This window comes from Puma concolor, chromosome A3 (assembly GCF_028749965.1).
Source record: "Puma concolor isolate L17-30 chromosome A3, mPumCon1.1.hap2, whole genome shotgun sequence".
NCBI lineage: Eukaryota > Metazoa > Chordata > Mammalia > Carnivora > Felidae > Puma > Puma concolor.
Genome location: NC_141669.1, coordinates 80,449,539 through 80,476,190, shown reverse-complemented (window position 1 = coordinate 80,476,190; position 26,652 = coordinate 80,449,539). Strand labels below are relative to the sequence as shown.

General features: G+C 39.7%; 2 protein-coding genes across 5 annotated transcripts; both read right to left on the bottom strand.

The window, feature by feature from the left end:
• Positions 1 to 265: 265 nt before the first annotated feature.
• LIPT1 (lipoyltransferase 1) lies at positions 266 to 24,866 on the bottom strand. Of its 2 annotated transcripts, none has more exons than XM_025932485.2 (3): positions 24,754 to 24,866; positions 2,531 to 3,076; positions 266 to 1,440 (listed from the first exon to the last, which is right to left on the bottom strand). In XM_025932485.2, exon 3 carries the CDS (start codon positions 1,437 to 1,439, stop codon positions 318 to 320), a length of 1,122 nt encoding a protein of 373 aa, XP_025788270.1. In that variant the 5' UTR covers position 1,440; positions 2,531 to 3,076; positions 24,754 to 24,866; the 3' UTR covers positions 266 to 317. The 2 variants fall into 2 exon arrangements, with proteins under 2 accessions (XP_025788270.1, XP_086557430.1); XM_086701304.1 differs by having other exon boundaries at positions 2,519 to 3,076; positions 24,754 to 24,821.
• Positions 6,565 to 25,700, bottom strand: CA3H2orf15 (chromosome A3 C2orf15 homolog). Of its 3 annotated transcripts, XM_086701305.1 has the most exons (4): positions 25,631 to 25,700; positions 24,754 to 24,822; positions 22,388 to 22,527; positions 6,565 to 8,527 (listed from the first exon to the last, which is right to left on the bottom strand). In XM_086701305.1, exon 4 carries the CDS (start codon positions 8,456 to 8,458, stop codon positions 8,183 to 8,185), a length of 276 nt encoding a protein of 91 aa, XP_086557431.1. In that variant the 5' UTR covers positions 8,459 to 8,527; positions 22,388 to 22,527; positions 24,754 to 24,822; positions 25,631 to 25,700; the 3' UTR covers positions 6,565 to 8,182. The 3 variants fall into 3 exon arrangements, with proteins under 3 accessions (XP_086557431.1, XP_086557433.1, XP_086557432.1); XM_086701307.1 differs by lacking the exon at positions 22,388 to 22,527 and having other exon boundaries at positions 25,631 to 25,696; XM_086701306.1 differs by lacking the exon at positions 25,631 to 25,700 and having other exon boundaries at positions 24,754 to 24,882.
• Positions 25,701 to 26,652: the final 952 nt, after the last annotated feature.

The following is a 26,652-nucleotide window of genomic DNA, read 5'->3' as shown; positions in this document are numbered from 1 at the left end:
ATATCTGTGCTAGGTTAAAAAAAATAAATAAAAAGCAATGAAGAAAGAGATAACATATCTATAGGCCAGAAAATAGAAAATATGGACTAGGTGACACTTCCTAATGAGGAATAGTTACTGAAAGAGACTACGTTTTTTTTAAGAGACATACAATGAAGGTGCCTAGCTGGCTCAGTCGATAACAGCATGCGACTTGATCTCAGGGTTGTGAATTCAAGCCCCATGTTGGGTGTAGAGATTACTTTAAAAAAAAAAAAAAAAGACATACAAAGTAAACATTTTATTATCATTAAAACCATTAAGAAATTTATTTGGAATCACATTATTCCCTTAATTTTTTCACAGAGAATATTCCATTTACTGTGTAGTTCATCATCTTTAGGACATGTTTTATGTAATATACTTGTTAGCATAGTAGTTTCAATTGGGCAAAACTTACTGCCAATAAAACCTGCTTTTAATTTGTCACATATTTCCAGTGGCAACCAATGATCAGGTACTTCAATATTACAGATTTCAATTCTTCCATTCTTTATGTCTATGACTATTTTAATTTCCAAATATGACTGTCCATATAATACATTAAAGGAAGTGTTTACACTAAACTTTGGAGTTTTGCCATATATCCACTCCCAGGTCTGTAGTTCTTTGGCTTTATTATTTATTCCAGGAAACAGTGTCTCATCTGTTGGGTTTATTAGGTTAATATGATTATCAATTTGATGGTAAGCAGCATATTCTGCAGCAATAGCATTCATCAGTACTTCACAGGTCAGAGTGGGATCTTTTTCCAAAAGATTTTTTACTACAGAAGGTATGCTAGCAGTGGCATTGCTCTTGATCCCTTGGTAAGGGCTCTTCAGCAAAGATGACAAGAAGGTCCTATTGGTACTACATAATAAAGTGCAATGGTGATAAGCAGTAGTCCGGCCAATCTTAGAAGCTGTTCCTGAGATTTTAAACTGTCCATCAAGTAAAAGGTCACATCTTTTGGTGGCCTGCACATCCAGCTGGGGTTGGATAGCATTCAGAGCTCTCACAACTAATTTTAAATTCTCCATCCTATTGTACTTTTTTTTGGTTGTAAAAAAAGTCAAATTGATATTACCCATATCATGATAGACTGTTCCTCCTCCACTTCTTCTCCGAGCCAGTTTTATACCTTCTTCTCTCATCAGATTCAGGTTGCATTCCTGCCAAGGATTCTGATGTCTACCTATTACAACAGAGGGAGAATTTCTCCAAAGGAAAAGAACCGGCTTGCCCTCTAGATTCACATGGTCATGGATCCAGTCTTCTACAGCCAGATTTTGATAAACATCATTAGAAATCGATTGTAAAATAAGCCCACTTTTTACTGTGTTTTTAAAGCCAGCTGTTGGGACCTTGAGGTTACAAAGTAACTGGAAGCAATTCTTCATTGAAAATGGGATCAGCATGCTTTTAAAAATGGAAGAGAAACAAGTTAATTGAGAAAAAGAAAATTTAATTGCATTTTCTAGCTCTTGATTCTCGGTTATTTAATCAAAATTTTTCTAATGTATCAGTTGCTTTGCTTGCCTTTTAGCTTTATTGTTAGTCTTTAACAACTCTACAACAGAGTACTCAAAGGAAATAAATGAAGACAAACCTGAAGAAGAGTTTCAATGTCTGATGGAATGTGCCTTGTGGAAACCACCTTCCCAACTTCTGGGCTCTGGAGAGATCCTGTTAAAGCCAGGATATCCTCTTTCTCCTAGAGGAGGCTTGGATTCATCTGGGACCGGTGAATCTCTTTTTATTCAATGGTTCAGTAACAGATCAGCCTTGAAGGTCTGGTAAAATGTTTCTTTTCTTTTTTAAAAATGTTTGCTTATTTTTGAGATAGAGGGCGAGTGGGGGAGGGGCAGAGAGACGGAGACACAAGACTCCAAAGCAGGCTCCAGGCTCTGAGCTATCGGTACAGAGACCCAGGCTGGGCTCAAACTTACCAACTGTGCGATCATGACCTGAGCCAAAGTCGGAGAAGCCGACTGAGCCACCCAGGCCTCCCTAAAATGTTTCTTTACATTTTATAGTTTTCCCCCAGACAACAACCTTATTTCCATATTCTAGGGGGACGCTTTGATACCACCATTTTGCATTACAAACATGCTTTTCAACACTGAACAGAAAGCAAAAGATAACAATTCCATCTATCCTCCTATGTAGGCCCAGCTCCTTCAAAACACCTGTTATTTTGCCACATCTTTGACAGTACATAACTGACCCAGAGTCTCACGACGGTCGCATGTTTTATTTCGCTTTCTTGGCTCTCTGTGGGAACGCACACACCTGGCACCCAAACATTTTAGTTTTTTACCCTCCTGCGTTGGGGATAAGCTGTTCCTAACCGTGGAGTTAGGTCGTCCCAAGCGGTGAGCGAAAACCACGGGGTGTACAGCACCGGCCTCGGCGGCCTGGCCTCAGAGTCCCAGGTGTCCACCCACCACTCACACCCAAAGGGCCGCCCGCCCCAGCGCCCCCGAACCGCACTTACAGCTTAGCTCACCTGCTTCTTCCAGTCGCGCGCACGGCGCACGCCGGTTCCTACAGGAGAAAGACGCGTGCGAGGACCCACGGCCCGTCAGGCTGCGCGCGCGGCCAGCCCCGCCCACTGCCCACTGGGCCAGAGGAAGGCTGGGCGGCGGAAGCGCCGAGAGGAGGCGGGGCCATGCCGGGAGCCCTTCGTTCTCATTCTTTGGTGTCTGGCTGTGGGTGCCCGAGGGGCTCTCGACAGAGTGGACCAGCTGGCGCTAAACCAGATTAGAGATGGGGATACGTTCCAATGGAAAGTCACAGCGCCCGCAGTTCAGATGGAGTTCCCCACGTGACAGCGCAGAGCTAATGGTCACCCAGGGCGAAGGTAGGACAGGGCGGCTGTGTCAGGTTGGAGGGGGCATTCGCAGAGCGAGGCCAGAGAGAGGACGCCAGGAAGCCAGAGCAGTCAGGTCGCATGCCAGGCCAGGCCAGAGCACCAGCAGATGCCTACTGAATGTGCAGTCATTGCTCCAGGTCTTTCCGTATCTCCTCACAGTCCAAAGAGCACATAATTCCACTTGGAAGGCGAGAAAACTAAAATCAGTTTTAAAAGACAAATTGCATTTAAAGGAATAAACGCTGGTATTCCCAATACAGAGATGGAAACTGCTGGGAAGGAGTGGGTCAGAAAATACACACTTAGGCTAATGAATGTTACCTATCTGCGGTGACCCTAAGTGCAGTTGGCAAGAAAATTCTTGTGGCTCAGCCAGATGGGCAATTCCTCCGGCAAGCCAAAGTTTCATTTAACTATTGCTGCATAATAACTGACTCAAACATCAGTGGCTTAACACGATTTTTTATTTCTAACATTTATACGGTTTCACCAGAGCTTTATTCATCCAGGGTTGGCTGAACTGGGAGGTCCAGGATGGTCTTATTCACACCCTGGCAACTGGTGTTTACTGGCTGCTGGGGCACCTCAATTCACGCCTACCCTTGGAAGAGACACTTCAGCCGCCTTATGTTAGCCAAAGCAACAACAAAGACAGGCCAGAGACAAGGGATGGAGCAATGGACCTCACCTTTTCATAAGAGGAGCCCAAAGAATTTGTGGTCTTTTTCAATCTTCCACAGAAATGAAAATTTTCATTTAGAATAGAAACTGCCTAAGCCTGCATCTTGGAATAAGCAGCATCCAGGGTTCACAATTTGGTGATGCTTCACAGGGCTCCATAAAAAGCTACAATTTTTTTTAAAAAGCTACAATAAAGACAAATGGCTCATTTATCATTGCCCATTGTTGAAGTTCCTCTTTCTTGTATTACGCAGATGGAATGGATTTTGTTCAGTTAGTCCCTCTAGGAATTTTATTAAAAATAGCCACACAAGGGGCGCCTGGGTGGCGCAGTCGGTTAAGCGTCCGACTTCAGCCAGGTCACGATCTCGCGGTCCGTGAGTTCGAGCCCCGCGTCAGGCTCTGGGCTGATGGCTCAGAGCCTGGAGCCTGTTTCCGATTCTGGGTCTCCCTCTCTCTCTGCCCCTCCCCCGTTCATGCTCTGTCTCTCTCTGTCCCAAAAAAATAAATAAACGTTGAAAAAAAAAAAAAAAAAAATAGCCACACAATACTGTTTCCCTTTGCTTATATTACATCCTTCCTAAATTTCATTTCTCTCAAATCTGAGATGATAATTTTTTTCCCTTTATTTCCTACTGAGGTGGTTGTGTCCTTTGGTTATTCTTAACCCTTCTCCTACTTCACCTCCACTGGAACCTTCTTCCACTGACACCCAAACATGAACTCTGCTTCATCATAACAATCCTCCAGTGACCCCACTTCTTTTTCCACCTTTCATCCTGTCTACTTCCCTTTAAAAGAGCAGAGCTTCAAGGACTTGCTACATATCCAGTTGCTTACTTCCCATTCATAATCAACTTCCAATATTTCTTCTGTCCCCATTCTGTCAAAAGTGCTTTTGAGTGGGGGGTGGGGGGTGGTGAAATGGGTCAGGGTGGTCAAAGGTATAAACTTCCAGTTATAAGTAAGTCCTGGGGATCTAATGTACAGCATGGTGTCTATAGTTAACAATATTGTATTAATGTGTTTACAAGGTGCTGAGAGTAGATCTTAAAATTTTTCATCACAAGAAAAAAATTTGATGGATGTTAACTTATTGTGTTGTTTTGCGGTATATACATATATAAAATCATTATGTTGTATACTAAGCCAATGTCATATGCCAATTATATTTCTATTAAAACATAGAAATAAAGAATAAATAAATCTCTTTAAATCATTAAAAATGTATTCAGGGCTGATGAAGAATGAGGTCAGCTACTTATTTTCAAATGGTTGTGGGGAGACGGAAGGCCTTTGTGCTAGCAACTTTTCTGTAAATTTGAGATTGTTTCAAAATAAAAGGAAAATAATATATGTTAGGTGTCTGACACTGTACTAAAGACTGTTAGTGCCCCCATGCATTCTCCAGCTGCTGTGAGTGTAGGAGCTGTTGTGTCCAGAGACACGTTAGTGATTCATGCTACCTCCCTGCTCCTCCAGCCTCCCCCTTGGGCTTTGTGGTAGCAATCAAGGTCTGACTAGTATGGGGCACAATAGTGCCACCCTTTGCCTCAAAATGGGTAATGGAACAGCTGTACAGTCAGATCCTTCCAAAGCATCCTGTGGATCAGGCCAAGAATTTATCTGAGCCCTCATCCTCAGCTGACTCCTATTTCCCTGTCTTGCTTCCTTCACTCCCTTATATGCTTTTTCTAAAGAGCACACTCTCAAAAATCACATGCATCTGAATTCCTGTCTCAGGCAGTTTCTAGGGAATCCCAACTAAGAGATCACACACTAGCTCAATAAGTGAAAGCTTTTATTATTAGCATCCATGACAACATCATTAGATGCAATACATAATAGGTTTAGACACCTTATTTTATGGATATGTTGAATTTAAAGTCTCCTAAACATCCTTATTTCTGCTGAACTACGTTTTTTTTTTTTTTATGGGAAGTTTACTATCTTATTAGAAGTGGCAGAACTCTGAAAAGTACTCACTTTAGGATTCCACTTGTAGAATTCTCCCAAAACACCTAAGTGAGGTTGTTATCCTTATTAAGCTTGTTCCATTTTACCTCTTCCAGGAAGTCTTTGTGGATTTCCCTTGTCAAGTGTGCTGCTAAAACTATGGCTTAGGTTGGATTTGAGGATTCCAGTTTTTTGGTATCTTAGCAGCAGTGGTTCTCAATGAGGGTGATTAATGTTAGCATTTTTATTGTCTCAATGACTTGAGTGAGCTACTATATTTGATATCATGCAATGCATGAGGCATCATGCACAATGAAAAATCATCCCACATTCAGCATCACCATGACTATCAAATATCCTGTTGGACATTCATGGAGATGAAAAACAAGGCTGTAAATATCTGAGCCAAGCCCCTGTTAAAAAAAAAAAAAGTGATTTTGCTAAGGTCATTGTGACATTTCACGTTGCTAGATCCAATCCTTGTCTAACCTTGCAGTTGACTACCTCCACCTTAATGACTACTGTGGGCAATCTTGACATTACCTTGTCTTGGTTTTCCACCATCCTCAATGCCAGTTCCTCAGTTCCTTTGCTAGTTCCCTTGTGCTGACTAGCTCCTAAATGTTGGAGTTCTCAGGACTTTACTCACATTATACATTCACCTTAAGCAACTTCATTCATTCCCAAGGCTTTAAATGCCATTTCTGTGTACAACTTCAAAAGTTGTATTTTTAGTTTCATACATATAAATGACTACTTGCCTTGGAAGCTGAGTTATGTCCCCAAACCATGCTCCTGAGGTTTTCCCTAAGGAACCTCCATGCATGTAGTCTCTTTAGCTAGAAATCATTTCTTTTTCCTCCACTTTCAAACCATCACTCTTTCCTGCTAAACTTCATTTGGACTTTAACCCTTCTCAAGATTTCAACCATCACCATCATGTTACTTAGACAACCATGTCACTGCAAAAGCTATGAAAACTTCATAGTTCCAACAATTAAAAATCAAGTTTATGTGTTAAGTCTCCTGTCCTGAACATTTTACTTTTTCTTCATGGTACATCATAATATGCATCTTATAGAATTACTGTCTGATACTCTATCTTCCCTGGTAGACAGTAAGCACTATGAAGATGGTGGCTATTTTATTCACTACTATATCCCCACCAAGAAACATAATGCCAAGTTAGGTGAACAAATGAATGACTATGTTTTTTTCCTCTCCCAAAGAATTATGTTCTGTAAATGATAAAAAGCAGTGTCTTATTGGCTTATGTCCAATTCAACAATTTTATTTAACTCTAGGATCAATATTCCCTACAATATATTTGTATTTTTCTGATTTATAAAATAGTTTCCCCTGAAAGAAGATGGTTTTTCATCTTTGTTTTTATGAATATTAAGGAAATTTCTCACAATTAGCCATTAGAGATAGCCAGTAAATTTTAAAGTACAGGAAAATGTTCAAAACATACATACATACGTAATATAAATAGTTACAAGGTCACTATATGTCAACACAAAATGGTTTTACTTTCATCTAACAATACTTGGGACAATACTGCTGTCTCAAACTACTAGACATTTCTATAAGAATGGCAAACTGATGCATATAAAACAAGAATTTTTTTTATCAATATATTAGGTTTATTTATTTATTTATTTTTTCAGTATATGAAGTTTATTGTCAAATTGGTTTCCATACAACACCCAGTGCTCATCCCAAAAGGTGCCCTCCTCAATACCCATCACCCATCCTCCACTCCCTCCCACCCCCCATCAACCCTCAGTTTGTTTTCAGTTTTTAAGAGTCTCTTATGCTTTGGCTCTCTTTCACTCTAACCTTTTTTTTTTTTCTTCCTCTCCCCCATGGGTTTTTGTTAAGTTTCTCAGGATCCACATAAGAGTGAAACCATATGGTATCTGTCTTTCTCTGTATGGCTTATTTCACTTAGCATCACACTCTCCAGTTCCATCCAAAAACAAGAATTTTTTAACACAATACTATTTTTCTTACATTAAATATTGGTGGTATAAAATGGTAGTATCTATAAGATAAACCATTAGACTTGGAAATAACTATTTTGTAACTCTGAAATGAATTCAATGTGGGGAAAAATAGTTTTAAAAGGATGATTTAAAATGTGAAATGCTTCTCAAGATATGTAATTTACTGGTCTTTTGCAGGGTTTATGTGAAGTGATCTTTTACAGAACAGAAATGCAAAACTGCAGTAAGATAAAGTACCCTAAAGCAAAATCCCAAACTTGAAATATTAAAAAATTGGTACACTAGAAATAATATGAAATACAGATGTCAAATTGTTCAGGCACTGTTTTTTGATCACTTGTTAGAGAAACATTATAATTAAAATGTTTTAGTACCATTTAAATACTGTTAATCAAAAATTCTGATTTTTGACAAGGATAGAATACCAGAGAATTTTGCTTTGAATTTTGAAAAGTTTTTTTCCCCTAAAACAACTGTTTTGAATATGTATCAAAAAAGTGCAGTCTAAGGTGATTCATAAATAGTGAAAAATAAGCAATCATCATCCTTCATTTTGTTAGGTTTTCCTAATAAGGTTAAGTTCTCATTCAACATGCTCTCTTAGTAAAAGCAATTTCTTTGGCAGAATGTACAAATAACTTCATTCCACATCTGTCATTTCTATTCCATCATTTTCTTTAACATATACTACAGAACCCAAGATTTTCTCTGAAAGAGATCCTGTGCCAATCTCTTTACTTCTTGTAAAGTTTTCTTGGCTTGTGTTTTCTAATCTTATTTTCTTGATGTTTTGAAATAACTGAGTCACTGGTTCCAACTTGCTTTTCTCAGTCCCTTGCATTAAATGATCGTCCACTTTTGAATCCGCACGCATAGCAGATACCCGAGTAGCAGATTTACTAAGGGAAAATCCCATTGGGAGAGCTGAATAATATAGTTGGCAGGTATCTCTTTAAGCAGTGGAAATGTTTCTTCAACTTGATTGCTTGGAAAGAAATGATAACAGGTGAATACAGTGGTAATTTCAACTAACCTCATAGCAGTGCTTGTTTTCATGAAACATCATGGTGGTGACTCTAAAAATATAAAGTAAAATTGCCTTGGGGTGCCTGGGTGGCTCAGTCGGTTGAGTGTCCAACTTCAGCTCAGGTCAAGATATCATGGCTCGTGAGTTCAAGCCCCGCCCCCCCCCCCCCCCCCCCCCAGTCAGGCTGTATCCTGACAGCTCAGAGCCTGGAGCTTGCTTCAAATTCTGTGTGTCTCCCTCTCTCTTTGCCCCTCCCCAGCTTGCTCGTGTGTGTGTGTGTGTGTGTGTGTGTGTGTGTGTGTGTGTGTGTGCGCGCGCTCTCAAAATAAATATTAAAAAAACTTTAAAAGTAAAATTGCCTTCCACTTCGCAATGTTTACATTTTCTTTGTAGGAGGATTTGCAGTTCTACAGGTTCTGTGAAAGTCTTTTTAAAAAGGAATTTATCAGATTTTGTGCTTTATCACCTTTCAGAAATAAGAGAGCTTCTCTACTTAGTCCTTTATATCATTTTTCCTATCAAAAATTGTTAATAAGTTATTAATGGGGGGCGCCTGGGTGGCGCAGTCGGTTGGGCGTCCGACTTCGGCCAGGTCACGATCTCGCGGTCCGTGAGTTCGAGCCCCGTGTCAGGCTCTGGGCTGATGGCTCACAGCCTGGAGCCTGTTTCCGATTCTGTGTCTCCCTCTCTCTCTGCTCCTCCCCCGTTCATGCTGTCTCTCTCTGTCCCAAAAATAAATAAAAACGTGGAAAAAAAATATTTATAAAAAAAATTGTTAATAAATTATTAATGGATTAAAGAAATAATTACTGAAGGCCAAACACTCTGCTAGGTATTCTGCCAAAAATACAGATTCCCAAACAACTGTAAACATTTACCTATGAAGCAAACAGAATTAATGGGGGACGCCTGGATGGCCCAGTGGATTAAGTGTCTGGCTCTTGATCTCTTAGGTCATGATCTCACTGTTTGTGAGATCAAGCCCCACATCGGGCTCTGTAGCTGACAGCATGGAGATTGGGATTCTCTCTCTCCGCCCCTTCCCTGCTCATGCTCACACTGTCTCTTTGTCTCTCAAAATAAATAAACTTAAAAAGGAATTGAAGGGAGAAATAATTGTATAATAATAGTTGAAGATTTCAATATTCCACTCTCAATAATGGATAGAACAACTAGATAGAAATAAGAAAATAGAGGACTTAGTAAAGAAATAGAGCACTTAAACAACAAACCAACTAGATTTTTTAATTTTAATTTTTTTTAATGTTCATTTTTGAGAGAGAGAGAGAGAGATAGAGCATGAGTGGGGGAGGGGCAGAGAGAGAGAGGGAGACACATAATCTGAAGCAGGCTCCAGGCTCTGAGCTGTCAGCACAGAGCCCAACATGGGGCTAGAATTCACAAGCTATGAGATCATGACCTGGGCTGAAGTCAGACACTCAACTGACTGAGTCACCGAAGTGCCATTAATTTTATTATTTTTTTTAACGTTTATTTATTTTTGAGACAGAGAGAGACACAGCATGAACGGGGGAGGGGCAGAGAGAGAGGGAGACACAGAATTGGAAGCAAGCTCCAGGCTCTGAGCCATCAGCCCAGAGCCCCACGCGGGGCTCGAACCTGTGGACCGCGAGATCGTGACCTGAGCCGAAGTCGGACGCTCAACCGACTGAGCCACCCAGGCGCCCCATTAATTTTTTATTTAAGTAGGCTTCATGTCCAGCATGGAGCCCAGTGGGACTTGAACTCATGACCCTGAGATCAAGACCTCAGCTGAGATCAAGAGTCAGACACTTAACCAACTGGGCCACTCAGGTGTCCCTAAACCAACTACATTTAACAAACATTTGCAGAACACTCTACCCATCAACAGCATACACATTTTTCTCCAGTGCACTTGTGACATTTTCCGGGATAGACCACATGTTAGACCACAAATTGAGTCTCAACCAATTTTAAAAGGTCGATATCATATAAGGCATCTTCTCTGACCACAACAGAATGAAGTTGAAATCAATAACAGAAAACAGGAAAATTCATGAATTTGTGGAAATGAACACACTTTTTTTTTTTTTGAGAGCATGAGTAGGGAAAGGGCAGAGTAAGAGGGAGAGAGAGTAAGCAGGCTCCATACCCAGTGCGGTAGCTCAACCTCACTACTGTGAGATCATGACCTGAGCCGAAATCAAGAGTTGGATGCTTAACCTATTGAGCCACCCAGGCATCCTGAAATTAACACACTCTTAAACAACCAATGGATCAATGAAATCACAACGGAAATTAGAAAACACTTAGAGATGAACTTAAATTTATAGCATATCAAAACTTACTGGATACAGCTAAATCGGTGCTACAGTGGAAATTTATAGCTATTAACACATTAAAAAAACAAGAAAGATCTCAAATCATCAACCTAATTTTATAACATAAAGAAATAGAAAAAGGAGAAAAACTAAACTTACAGACAGCAAAAAGAAGAAAATAATAAAGATAGAAATAAAATAATAAAATAAATAATAAAACAGAAAATAGAAAAACAACAGAAAAAGCAATGAAACCAAAAGTAGTTCTTTGAAAAGATAAACAAGATTGACACAATTTCTTAGATGGATTAAGAAGAAAAGATTACTCAAATTATTAAAATCAGAAATGACAGCAGGACATTACTACTGATTCTACTGAAATAAAAAGGAATATAAGAGAGTGCTCTATTTTATATGTCAACAAATTGGATATTCTAGCTGAAATGGACAAGTTCCTAAAAACAGAAAACCTACCAAGACTAAATCATGAAGAAACAACATCTGAATAGTCATCAAAATTCTCTTGACAAACAAAAGCCCCGGACCAGATGGCTTCACTGGTGAATCCTACCAGACACATAAAGAAGAACTAATACCAATCTTTGTCAAACTTTTCTAAAAATTGAAAAGGAGGGAACCCCTTATGTTACCATGAGGCCAGCATTACCCTGATATAGAAGCCAGGCCAAGACACTGTAAGAAAACAAGCAAACAAACAAAAACCCCACAACAACCTGTAGACCAATATTCCTAAGGAACATTTATACAAAAATTAGCAACAAAGTACTAGCAAACCAAATTCAGCAGGATATTAAAAGGATTACACATCCTGATCAAGTGGGTTTATTCCTGGAATGCAAGAAAGGTTCAATATATAAAAATTGATCAATGTAATATATCACATTACAGAATGAAGGAAAAGAACCACACAATCAACTCAATGAAGCAGAAAAACATTTGACAAAATTCAACAAACTTTCATGATGAAACAGACAAACTAGGAAAAGATGGAAAATACCTCAACAAAATAAAAGCCATATGTGAAAACCCACAGCAAACATCATAATCAGAGAAAGCTTTTCCTTAAGATCAGGAATAAGGCAAGAATGCCCACTTTCACCACTTCTATTCAACATAGTACTGGAAGTTCTAGCCAGAGCAAAAAGAAATAAAAGGCATACAAATTGGAAAGGAAGAAGTAAAATTATCTCTATTCACAGATAATATGATCTTATATGTAGAAAATTCTAAAGATGGCGCGCGCACACACACACACACACACACACACACACACACACACACACAACTGTTGGAACAAATGAATTCAGCAAAGTGGCATGATACAGTCAACACACAAAAGTCAGCTGCAGGGGCGCCTGGGTGGCGCAGTCGGTTGAGTGTCCGACTTCAGCCAGGTCACGATCTCGCGGTCCGGGAGTTCGAGCCCCGCGTCAGGCTCTGGGCTGATGGCTCGGAGCCTGGAGCCTGTTTCCGATTCTGTGTCTCCCTCTCTCTCTGCCCCTCCCCTGCTCATGCTCTGTCTCTCTCTGTCCCAAAAATAAATAAACGTTGAAAAAAAAATTAAAAAAAAAAAAAAAAGTCAGCTGCATTTCTATATACTAACAATGAATAATCTGAAAAGGGAATTAAGAAAATATCCATTTACATTAGCATAAATGGAACAATAAGATACTTAGGAATTAACTTCACCAAGGTGAAAGACTTGTATGATGAAAAATACAAAACACTGCTGAAAGAAATTAAAGACATAAATAAAACACATCCCATGTTCACAGATTAGAAGACCTAATATTATTAAGATGTTCATATTACTCAAAGTGATCTACACATCCAAAGCAATCCTTATCAACATCCCAGTGGCATATTTTGCAGAAATAGAAAAATCCATCCAAAAATTCATATAGAATCTCGAATAACCAAAATAATCTTGAAAAAGAATAAAGCTGGAAGGCTTACATTTCTTGATTTCAGAACTTAATAGAAGGCTACAGTAATCAAAATAATGTGGTACTGGCCTAAAAACAGACGTACAGACCAATGTAACAGAGTCCAGAAATAAACCCTCACATATATGGTCAAATGATTTTTTTTAAGTTTATTTATTTATTTTGAAAGAGAATGTGCATGCAAATGGGGGAGGGATGGGGTGGGCAGAGAGAATCCCAAGCAGGCTCTGCACTGGGGCTTGATCTCAGGAAGGGTGAAATCATGACCTGAGCTAAGATCAAGAGTTGGATTCTTAACCAACTGAGCCACCCAGGCGCCCCAGCTCAAGTGATTTTTGATAAGGGTGCTTAGATCATTTCTTGGAGAAAAGGACAGTTTTTTCAACAAAAGGTGCTGGGGAAACTGGATATCCACCCGCAAAAAAAAAAAAAAAAAAAAAAAAAAAAAAAGTGGAACCCTTACCTAACACCATATGCAAAAATTAACTCAGAATGTATCAAAGACCTAAATGTAAGATCTAAAACTATAAAACACCTAGAAGAAAACATAAGGCAAAAGCTTTGCCATGGATTTGGAAGTAATTTCTTGATTATGATGCCAAAGGCATAGGCAACAAAAGAAAACAGACAACTTGGTCTTCATGAAAATTAAAAAAAAATTGTGTGTCAAAAGGCACTATCCAGAGTAAAAAGGCAACAGAAAAAATGGGAGAAAATATTTGTAAATCATATATCTGGTAAGTGACCAGTAGAATATACAGTGAACTCCTAAAATTCAACAACAAAAACCCAAAATTAAAAAATGGACAGAGGACTGAATTAGATATTTCCTCAAAGAAGATATATGAATGTCTAATAAGCACATGAAAAGATGTTCAGCATCACTAATAATTACAGAAATGCAAATCACAACAGTGAGACACTGCTTTGCACCCATTAGGACAGCTATTACAAAGAGAGAGAGACAGAGAGAGAGAGAGAAGAAAGAAAGAGAAAGAAAGAAAGAAAGAAAGAAAGAAAAAGAAAGAAAGAAAAAGAAAACAAGTGTTGGCAAAGATATGGAGAAATTGGAACCCTTATGTACTGTTGGTGGAAATGGAACAGCTGCTGTGGAAAATAATTTGGCAGTTCCCCCAAAAGCTAAAATTACCATATGATCCAGCAAACCAACTTCTGGGTATAGACCCAAAAGAATTGAAATCAGGGTCTCAAATAGTTGTACACCCATGTTCATAGTAGCCTTATTCGCAACAGCTAAAACATGGAAACAGTTCAAGTGTCCATTGATGGATAAGCAACATGTAATGCATATATATACAATAGAATATTATTTAATATTATAAAGGAAGAAATCCTGTAATATGCTACATGATGGACATTATGCTCAGTGAAATAAATTGGTCACAAATCGGTCACAATCGTCCACTGTATGATTCTTCTTGTGTAGTACTTAGAATACTCAAAATCAGAGAGAAAGAATGGTGGTTGCCATAGGGGGTTATTGTTTAATGGGTATAGAATTTCAGTTTACAAGATGAAAATAATTCTGGAGAGGGATGGTGGTAATGGATGCACAACATTATGAATGTATTTAATACACTGAACTGTACACACTAAATTGGTTAAGATGTTAAGTTATATGTATATCTTACCATAATATAAAAAAATGAAAAAAAAGAGTCCAATAAAGATACAGTACTTTTCAGTACAGATGCCCAATCTGTCAAGAGAGATGAACATGCAACATGAAGGAAGGGCCCAGAGAGGTTCTGAAAGGAGGGGAGCCTAGGTCAGGGTTGGGCTTTGAAAGATGGGCAGGAACTTGAAAGGCAGAATTGACCAGGTTGGAAGAAGGGACCAGCTTCCTGGCACAAGGAAGACAGTGAGGACTTCTGAAGTTTTGTCTAGTGCTTGTTAGAGAATAGTGATTGACCGACCAAAGTGCTTAAGCAGCAATGTGAGATCTGAAACAGACTCCAAGTTGTGAATGAGAGCACTTTGCCACTTTTTGGAATATTGTCCTTCTTTTCCTCCCTCCCTCCCTCCCTCCCTCCCTCCCTTCCTCCCTCCCTCTCCTCCCTCTCCCTCTTTCTTTTTCTCTCTCTCTTTCTTTCTTTTCCTTCCTTCCTTCCTTCCTTCCTTCCTTCCTTCCTTCCTTCCTCTCTCTCTCTTTTCTCTTTCCTTCCTTCCTCCCTCCCTCCCTCCCTCCCCCTCTCCCCCTCTCCCCCTCTCCCCCTCTCTCTCTTTCTTCTCTCTTTCTTCTCTCTTTCTCTCTCTCTCTCTCTCTCCTCTCTCTCTCTCTCTCTCTCTCTCTCTCTCTCTCTCTTTCTCTCTTTCTCTCTTCTCTCTCTCTCTCTCTCTCTCTCTCTCTCTCTCTCTCTCTCCCTTTCTCCCTTTCTCCCTTTCTCTCTTTCTTTCTCTCTTTCTTTCTCTCTTTCTTTCTTCTCTCTCTCTCTCTTTCTCTCTCTCTCTCTCTCTCTCTCTCTCTCTCTCTCTTTCTCTCTTTCTCTCTTTCTCTTTCTCTCTCTCTCTCTCTCTCTCTCTCTCTCTCTCTCTCTCTCTCTCTCTCTTCTTTCTTTCTTTCTTTCTTTCTTTCTTTCTTTCTTTCTTTCTTTCTTTCTTTCTTTCTTTCTTTCTTTCTTTCTTTCTTTCTTGGAGATAGAGAATCCCAGGCAGGCTCTGTGCTTTCAGTGCAGAGCCCAATGCTGGGCTGGAACTCACCAACTACGAGATCATGACCTGAGCCGAAATCAAGAGTTGGATGCTTAACCGACTGGACCAGGAATGTGTCCAGGCACCCAACAATGTATTATTTCTTTAATATTTAGGCACTGTGGTATCTGAGTTTAGAATTCCATCCCTATCAAGCTGTAATCATTTTATTGACAAAAGATCTCTAATGATATAATCTTGAAACCTTAATCCATATGTGTGATTGAATATCAGTATTTACAACAGAACAAAGTCCTGGGACTGTTGCAGTATCCTAAACATACTAGTTACTCAAATACTGTTAATATGAAAATTAGGAAATGGCTTTCTAGGAATCAGAGATAATTTAGCTAAAGTTTGAAAAGATCTCTCTGATGATATTCTAAAATGTTAGGTCTCCCTGTTTCTTAGATCTGGAAACTGAAGTGAATATTTTTTCTCATCAAACACATATATAATACTATCTTCAAATTAGTAAAATTGAACTTATTCTATTCTTTGGTCTGTCCTCTTTGATTATTTAAAAAGGAAGTACTCTGGGCATAAGACACGAATAAATGCTTTTCTAAAGAAGACACCCAGATGGCCAACAGGCACATGAAAAGATGCTCAACATTGCTCATCATCAGGGAAATACAAATCAAAACCACACTCAGATACCACCTCACGCCAGTCAGAGTGGCTAAAATGAACAAATCAAGAGACTACAGACTCTGGAGAGATGTGGAGAAACGGGAACCCGCTTGCACTGTTGGTGGGAATGTAAACTGGTGCAGCTGCTCTGGAAAACAGTGTGGAGGTTCCTCAAAAAATTAAAAATAGATCTACCCCTATGACCCAGCAAAAGCACTGCTAGGAATTTACCCAAGGGATACAGGAGTGCTGATGCATAGGGGCACTTACCCCAATGTTTGTAGCAGCACTTTCAACAATAGCCAAATTATGGAAAGAGCCTCAATGTCCATCAACTGATGAATGGATAAAGATGTGGTTTATATATACAATGGAATACTACTTGGCAGTGAGAAAGAATGAAATCTGGCCATTTGCAGCAACATGGATTGAACTGGAAGGCATTATGCTGAATGAAATAAGTCCGGCAGAGAAAGACAGATACCATATGTTTTCACTCATATGTGGATCCTGAGAAACTTAACAGAAGACAAGGGGGGAGTAGAAGGGGGAGAAAAAAAAGTTACAGAGAGGGAAGGAGGCAAACCATAAGAGACCCTTAAATATTGAGAACAAACTGAGGGTTGATGGGGGTGGGGGAGAGGGGAAAGTGGGTGATGGGCATTGAGGAGGGCACCTGTTGGGATGAGCACTGGGTGTTGTATGGAAACCAATTTGACAATAAATTATATTTAATATAAAAAAATAAAAAGGAAGTACTGTTGTCAAAAATGTTTAACTTGAATCTAATTTTGAGGACACAATCAGATAAACCCAAACTGAGAGATATTATATATATAAAAAAAAAAATAGCCTCTAGTCAAAAATGTCAATGTTTGAAAGACACAGGGAAACTGAAGAATTGTTCCAGATTAAAAGAGACTAAAGTTGGCACAAAAACAGACACATAGACCAATGGAATAGAATAGAAACCCCAGAACTAGACCCACAAACGTATGGCCAACTCATCTTTGACAAAGCAGGAAAGAACATCCAATGGAAAAAAGACAGTCTCTTTAACAAATGGTGCTGGGAGAACTGGACAGCAACATGCAGAAGGTTGAAACTAGACCACTTTCTCACACCATTCACAAAAATAAACTCAAAATGGATAAAGGACCTGAATGTGAGACAGGAAACCATCAAAACCTTAGAGGAGAAAGCAGGAAAAGACCTCTCTGACCTCAGCCGTAGCAATCTCTTACTCGACACATCCCCAAAGGCAAGGGAATTAAAAGCAAAAGTGAATTACTGGGACCTAATGAAGATAAAAAGCTTCTGCACAGCAAAGGAAACAACCAACAAAACTAAAAGGCAACCAACGGAATGGGAAAAGATATTTGCAAATGACATATCGGACAAAGGGCTAGTATCCAAAATCTATAAAGAGCTCACCAAACTCCACACCCGAAAAGCAAATAACCCAGTGAAGAAATGGGCAGAAAACATGAATAGACACTTCTCTAAAGAAGACATCCGGATGGCCAACAGGCACATGAAAAGATGTTCAGCGTCGCTCCTTATCAGAGAAATACAAATCAAAACCACACTCAGATATCACCTCACGCCAGTCAGAGTGGCCAAAATGAACAAATCAGGAGACTATAGATGCTGGAGAGGATGTGGAGAAACGGGAACCCTCTTGCACTGTTGGTGGGAATGCAAACTGGTGCAGCCGCTCTGGAAAGCAGTGTGGAGGTTCCTCAGAAAATTAAAAATAGACCTACCCTATGACCCAGCAATAGCACTGCTAGGAATTTATCCAAGGGACACAGGAGTACTGATGCATAGGGGCACTTGTACCCCAATGTTCATAGCAGCACTCTCAACAATAGCCAAATTATGGAAAGAGCCTAAATGTCCATCAACTGATGAATGGATAAAGAAATTGTGGTTTATATACACAATGGAGTACTACATGGCAATGAGAAAAAATGAAATATGGCCTTTTGTAGCAACGTGGATGGAACTGGAGAGTGTGATGCTAAGTGAAATAAGCCATACAGAGAAAGACAGATACCATATGGTTTCACTCTTATGTGGATCCTGAGAAACTTAAGAGAAACCCATGGGGGAGGGGAACAAAAAAAAAAAAAAAAAGAGGTTAGAGTGGGAGAGAGCCAAAGCATAAGAGACTGTTGAGAACTGAGAACAAACTAAGGGTTGATGGGGGGTGGGAGGGAGGAGAGGGTGGGTGATGGGTACTGAGGAGGGCACCTTTTGGGATGAGCACTGGGTGTTGTATGGAAACCAATTTGACAATAAATTTCATATATAAATAAAAAAAAAAAAGGAAAAAAAAAATAAAAGAGACTAAAGAAACATGATTTCCAAATGCAGTTAATGATCCTTTAGTTGTGGGGGAGGGAAATGTACTATAAAGGCCATTTCTTGGACCACTGGAAAATTTGAATATTGATGGTTTATTAGATAATAATATTGTATTAACGTTAAATGCCCCAAATGTAGTACCTACTATGGTTATATAAGTGAATGTCCTTATTCTTAGGAGATACATGCTGAAATTGGGGTAAAGGATCTTTCCACAACTTGTTTTCAAATATTCCAGCAATAGATACAAAGAGAAAGTAAAATATGAAAAATGTTAACAACTGTTGAATCTAGGTGGAAAGGGTTAAAAAAATTGTTCACTGTATTATTCTTGTTAAATTTCTGTATGTTTCAAACTTTTTCAAACTACAAAGTTGAAAAAACTTAAGAAGAATATACAGTTGACCCTTGAACAACACAGGTTTGAACTGCATACGTCCACTTATGTGTGAATATTTTGTCTTTTCTTTTTTTTTTTTTAAATTAATGTTTATTTATTTTTGAGAGAGAGAGAGAGTGCGCAAGCAGGGAGGGGCAGAGAGAGAGGGGGAGACACAGAATCTGAAGCAGGCTCCAGGCTCCAAGCTGTCAGCACAGAGCCCAATGCGGAGCTTGAACTGCACAAGCCATGAGATCATGACCTGAGCCGAAGTCAAACACTTAACCCACTGAGCCTCCCAGGCACCCCTGTGAATATTTTTTCAATACATACAGTATGGTACTGTAAATGTACTTTCTCTTATGATCTTCTTAACATTTTCTTTTCTCTAGTTTACTTCTCATAAGAATACAGTATATAATACATATATAAAATATGTGCTAATTATTTATATTATTGGTAAGGATTCCAGTCAACAGTAGGCCATTAGTAGTTAAGTTTTTGGGGGATCAATAGATACATGTAGATTTTCAACCACATGGGCAGGGGAGGTTGGCACCCCTTAACCCTGCATTGTTCAAGAGTCAACTATAGTAACAAAACTCTGTGAAACATTATACTGCATATGAAATCAACAATGGTAAGATAATGGTAATATATAGATTCTCAACAAGCACATTAAATTTCAGTTTAATAGCAAAATTGAGGAAGAACCAAATGCAATAGGGTATATTTGGCCCTCTGAGTGTCACCTTCACTTGTCTGGAATCTTGAGGACATAAAGAAAGAACAAGTATATTTGGGGCCTCTTTGGCCTGGCATTCAGATAGCCATTCAAGAAAATTTTTTTTAATGGTTATTTATTTTGAGAGAGCAAGCATGAGCAGGGGAGAGACAGAGAGAGGGGGTCAGAGGATCTGAAGCAGGCTCTGTGCTGACAGCAGCAAGCGTGATGTGGGGCTCAAACCCGCAAACCATGAGATCATGACCTGAGCCTAAGTCAGACACTCAAGTAAGAAACTAAATAAATTTGACATATACACACCACAGAGAGACTTGCCTTACCAGACATTAAGATATGCTACAAAGTCAAAATAAAAAAATAGTCTAGTACAGGCGCAGGAACAAATAAAGGACCAATGAAACATGACAGAGTTCTAATTTGGACCTAGTTGTGTGTAGGAACTTTATACATGGTAAAGGTGGCACCATACAACAGACTAAGTTTAGACAGAACAGACTAAGTTTAGTAGTATAGTACTGTCAATACTGGCTCACTATGTAGATGCAAATAAAGTAGGATCCCTATCTTATATATAAAAGTGAACTCCAAATGCAGTAAAGACCTAAATGTGAATTGCAGAACCATAAACACAGTTTTTAAAATGTAGGACAATATTTGTTACCTTGGGTGGAGAAAGAGTTCTTGAATAAAAACTAACAAGCTTAAACAGGAAGAAAACGGATGGATCTGAATACTCATAATTAAGAACTTCAATAAAGAAACTATAAACAGTTAAAAAGATGAAAATTGGAAGTTGTGCTGTACAAAGCGGACAAGGAATTTACAGCTAGAGTATAAGAATAACTACAAATCAACAAGAAAATGGGAAACCCAATAGAAAAGTGGACAAAGGATATAACGATGTAATTCACAGATTGGGGAATCCCAAATCGATAACAAGTACATAAAGAGATGTTTGATCTTACTAGGAGTCAGAACAATGCAAGTTTACCACCATCAGAATGACAGACTCTAGGAAGGTAGATAACATGGAGTATTAAGAATACAGGATGACGAGGGTAGCCTGGTTGGTTCAGTTGGCTGAGCATCTGACTTCAACTCAGGTCATGATCTCACAGTTTGTGAGTCTGAGCCCCGCATCAGGCTGTGCTGACAGCTCAGAGCCTGGAGCCTGCTTCGGATTCTGTGTCTCCCTCTCCCTCTGCCCCTCCCCTGCTCACTGTCTATCTCTCTCTCAAAAATAAATAAACATTAAAAAAAAAAAGAATACAGGATGACAGGAAACCTTGTACATTGCTGGTAGAGTAATTTTTAGCTCCAATTTCATATTCTACATCCAAACCTTCAGTGAATCCTGTTTCTATTTTTACCCTTGCCCAACCCTTCCTATTGTGTATTCTTCAAACTGTATTTGGAATGAGTTTTTTTTTTTTTTAAGTAGGCTCAATGCCCAATGTGCAGTTTGAACTCATGACCTTGGGATCAAAAATCCCATGATCTACCGACTGAGTCAGCTAGGCATCCCCTGGAATGAGCCTTTTTAATAAAGTGTTAAAAAAATTTTTTTTTTAATATTTATTCATTTTAGAGAGACAGTGTGAGTGGGGGAGGGGCAGAGAGAGAGGGAGACACAGAATCCAAAGCAGGCTTCATGATCATGACCTGAGCTGAAGTTGGGACACTTAACCAAGTGAGCCACCCAGCACACCCCTGGAATGAGCCTTTAAAAAAATTTTTTTTAATGTTTATTTATTTTTGAGAGAGAGAGCGAGCATGCATGAGTGCATATGCATGAGTGCATATGCATGAGTGCATATGCATGAGTGGGGGGAGGGGCAGAGAGGGAGGGAGACACAGAATCTGAAGCAGGCTCCAAGCTGTCAGCATAGGGTCTAACGTGGGGCTTGAACTCATGAACCACAAGATCATGGCCCGAGCCAAAGTCAGACACTCAACCAACTGAGCCACCCAGGTGCCCCTGGAATGAGCCTTTTAAAACATAAGCCAGATCTCATTAATACTCTGCTCACCACTCTGCTCTAGGTACTTTCCATGTCAGAGTAAAAGCCAAATTCTCTACATTTTGAGTCTCCAGCTGTGGTAAGGAGAATAATGGCCCTTAAAGATATATTCACATCCTAATTCCCAGAACCTGTGAATGTCACATGGCAAGGGGAAATTAAGGTTGCAGATGGAATTAAGGTTCCCAGCCAAATGACCTTGAGGTAGGAAGTTTATCCTGGACTCACTGGTCATTACCACTCTAACCACAATGGTCTTCACAAGTGAAAGAGGGGAGGAATGTCACTATTAGAATGATGCAATGTGGGAAGGACCTGACTGGCCATTGCTGGCTTTGAAGCTAGAAGGAGACCACAAGCCAAACAAAGTGGGCAGCCTGTGGAGGCTGGATTCTTAGATTCTCCCCAAGAACCCCCAACAGGAATACAGCTCTGCTGACACCTTGATTTTAGTCTAGTGAGATCCATTTTGGACTCCTGACCTCCAGAGCTGTAAGATAATAAATCTGTGTTGCTTACATAACCACTAAGTTTGTGGTAAATTGTTACAGCAGCAATTGGAGACTAATACAACCAGCTAACATTCTCAAATTCCTCTCTCACTCTGCCCCATGATCTTATTGCTATTCCTCAAGAATATGCTATGCCAAACCCTCTTCTGCTTTAAGGTTCATGCATTTACAGTTACCTCAGCCTGAAGCAATTATTGTGCAAAGCACTTCTGTTGGGGATGATTACTAACATGGGGTCTGAGGCTATCAATAGCTAGCTGACTTTGAGCCCTGAGGGAGGTAACAGGGACCAGATTTATCTTCATGTCTTCAACATCTAAAAAAAAAAAAGACAACACATGAAACAGTGGTTTTTAAATAACAGACAATAGGCAGTGCATCCCTAAGAGATCCCTAAGAGAAAGGAAATAAACGCTCACTGCCTGGAAATTATTATTATTGGTTAATAAAAATAACTGGTTATTTCAGTGAGTTGAGGAGATAGGAGTTCAGAGTCTGCAGAGACCAGGGTCACTAGAATTTGTGGAGAGAGGAGAGAGGTACAGTGAGAGAAAGAGCTCCAGAGATCTGCAGAGAATTCCCCACAATTCTTTGGCTGAGTACTGATCAGGAAACACATGTACAAGAAAACTACTGAAGCCTGGGAAAGAACCACCAAAAAGTAGAAGGCCAAAAAGTCCATAGATCTTACACAGGGCCAAAAATGCAGTTCCCACCAGCCTGAGTATAAAGAACTCCTAACACAGGGGACATTATACAGAGTCCTCAGAAAGGTATTGGCTTAGCAATGGGGCCAAATTAGCCCTGAGAGTATTTTGGACCTAACAAAGCTTAAAAGCAAGCTTCTAAAGCAGTGCTGTCTGACAGAACTTTCCTCAATGATTGAAATATTCTATATCTATTGTCCATTATACTAGCCACTAGCCACATGTGGCTTTTGGAGTTTGAAATGTACATAGTACAAATGAGGAACTGAATTTTAAGTTCTACCTAATTTTATTAATATAAATCCAAAATGCCACATGTAGCTAGCTAATGGTTACTGTTTTTTTTTTTTTTAATGTTTATTTATTTTTGAGAGAGAGAGCATGGACTGGGGAGGGGCAGACACACACACACACACACACACACACACACACACATACACACACACACACACACACACACACACACACAGAATCTCAAGCAGGCTCCAGGCTCTGAGCTGTCAGCACAGAGCCCGACATGGGGTTTGAACTCACGAACTGTGAGATCATGAGCTGAGTTGAAGTTGGATGCTCAACGAACTGAGCCACCCAGGTGCCCCTAATGGTTACTGGTTTTTTTTTTTAATTTTTTTCAATGTTTATTTATTTATTTATTTTTTAATTTTTAAAAAAAAAAATTTTTTTTCAATGTTTATTTATTTTTGGGACAGAGAGAGACAGAGCATGAACGGGGGAGGGGCAGAGAGAGAGGGAGGCACAGAAACGGAAACAGGCTCCAGGCTCTGAGCCATCAGCCCAGAGCCTGACGCGGGGCTCGAACTCACGGACCGTGAGATCGTGACCTGGCTGAAGTCGGACTCTTAACCGACTGCGCCACCCAGGCGCCCCAATGTTTATTTATTTTTGAGACAGAGAGAGACAGAGCATGAACGGGGGAGGATCAGAGAGAGAGGGAGATACAGAAACCGAAATAGGCTCCAGGCTCCAACCTATCAGCACAGAGCCCGACATGGGGCTTGAACTCACAGACCGTGAGATTATGACCTGAGCTGAAGTCGGACGCTCAAACAACTGAGGTACTCAGGTGCCCCAATGGTTACTGTTTTTAACAGTGCAGCTCTAAAGAGTCAAACTGTTTCCAAGTAACATTACTGCATTTCAGAACGCAGCCTAAATATATTTAAAGAAAAACAAAACCGAAAACCTCCAGCACCCAACAATGTAAAATCTGCAATGTCTGTTAGCCAAAAAAATTAACCAGGCATGAACACAAGCAGAAAAATATGACCCATAAACAGGAGGAAAAAAAATCAGTTAATAAAAACAAACCCAGAAATGACACAGGTGATGGAATTAGTACTCAAGGACTTTAAAAGTCATTTTAAATATATTCCATATTTTCAAGAAGGTAAAGCAAATCACAAGCACAATGAGGTTAGAAGTGGAAGATATTAAAAAAGAATTAAAATTCCAGGGATGAAAAATATAATTCTGACATAAAAAATATGGTGGATGGGATTAACACTGCCAAAGGAAAGAAAGTGACCTTGAAGATATCTCACAAGATGTATCGAAATGAACACAGCATCAGTTAGTTGTGGGACAACATCAAGAACCCAAACATATGTTTAATTGGAGTCCCCCATTTTTTTAGGGTACCAAGGAGGTACAGAAAAAAAGGCAAAACAGATTTTTTTGTAGTGAAGCTGTGAAATGATGGAGAAGCTAAGGGAACAGAAAACCCAGACCTTAGAATTACCCAGGAGTACCTGTCACAAGTGAGAGAGCATATGTACTATATAAAAGGATTAGTTGGGGCAGAATGGAGCACTTACCACTCTTTGGATTTCCATAGAGGAAAGAAAATGTTCACTTTCTTGGATTGGGGGACGGAGTCAACAGTCCTTGGTAGGAAAAGAAAGGAAAATCTTCATGCTCTGGTTTGGCCTTAAAATGTCCTTTTCCTTACATTCTTCCCAAAGAATCTTCAGAAACATCTAGGTGGTGTACACAAATGCTTAAGGTTTTCTTATTTTTTCCCTAAGGGAAGTACTTTCCTAACTTCCGTATTAATAAGCCCCTCATTCCTCCCAAGTCTTCAACTCAGACTTTTGAGGTTCATACATTTTCCCCTCTTTTCAATAATGCTAGATAATGAGAACATTTTATTCACCATAATCTTAGTATCTGAAAAGGAAATGAGATTATACATTGTTCTCCCTAAAATAACTTTTTAGGATGGTCTTTGAGAGTTCATGCTTTGTTTTTTAAAATTTTTTTATTAAAAAAAATTTTTTTAAGTAAGCTCTATGCCCAATGTGGAGCTTGAACTCATGACTCCTAAAGGAAGAGTTCCATGCTGTACCTACTGAGCTAGCCAGGTGCCCCAGTTCATGCTTCTTTGTAAATTATTTTTATCAGTTAGGTAATATTACACTTTAATACCTCTCGGGACCTCTGACTTTGTCTAAAATAACAAGGATCCTCAACTTAATTTTTTAGTGTCTAGCTATACTTACAAAGTATATGCTAGCTGAAAATAAATGCTACAAAATATGAGAAGATGTAATGGCACAAACAGGTGAAGAAATCAGAACAGAAATGGGAAAAACATGTCACATATTTAAATGTACTTCTACGAAGTAATTTGTTCTAACATAAAATGTGTTTATGGATGCCAATAATATATGGGTGGGGGGAATGAGTACTCACCTGGCAAAAACAGGAATTGTCTCTTCAAATGTGAAATTACTTTTGAAATACACAGGCGAAAACTTGATCATCAGAGAACAGCCCTAAAAACCTAGTTACCTATTTAATCTGTAGGAAAAGGCAGGGAGATACAGCCATTAGAGTTCTGAAGTTTTTTGGGTTATTTAAGACAAGTTATTTAATATTAAGAAATGTTAAAAAGATAGTATTTTTTTTCAAGCCGGGCTCCAAAACTTTGGCAGAGTAATGCAACCCTTATTCTTTTTCACTAAAAAGCCCTTTTTCCACTTTTAGGTAACGTGGCTAATTTTAACATAGTTGGATGGCCAAAAATATTACACCTGGTTAAGTTACAGTGTTCCAAGACTCAAGGCCCCTACTTGGGAGAACACAAATTTAAATGGTTTTACACAGGAAAATAATCGACACAACATTAAATATCAAGTGAGGTAGTATACCCTTTACTTTTTTGGTTAACGATCTGGTGGTTTTTCTGGAAAGGGGTTTTAGAGAACTGACATGTGGGGAAGGAATACCGGTCAGGAATCAGCGCCTGCCACTTCCCGATTCAACCATGACTGAATTGTGCAGGGCTGACCGGGTCGTGGGTCCGCTGGCTCCCCAGGCTGCAGGCTGCCGGTGCTCACCCGAACAGAACTGCTCTCTCCCGAGAGGCTGCAGCAGCAGAACCCCACCGGGGAGACTCCCCGAAAACCGGCCCCTGGCTGCGGCAGGAGAGCTAACCAACCTCCCAACCCTCAAAAGCAGCTCTGGGGAGTAACACGTTCCGAGTAACTCACTGAACGTGTGTCCAGAATGGTGTAGGATCCCTAAGAAAAATGGCACAAAGCTGCAGCAGCAAAGCAGCACGTAACCTAGAGCTGAGGGAAGAAGGCTGGAGGATACACAGCCCTACGCATGCGCGTTCCATCCAGGTGCGACACCGCAGGCAGAGAGTAAGAATTAAGTGGTGGAAAAGGGGGCTGCGGCTGGTTACTAGGAGACGGGACGCTCGGGTGGTA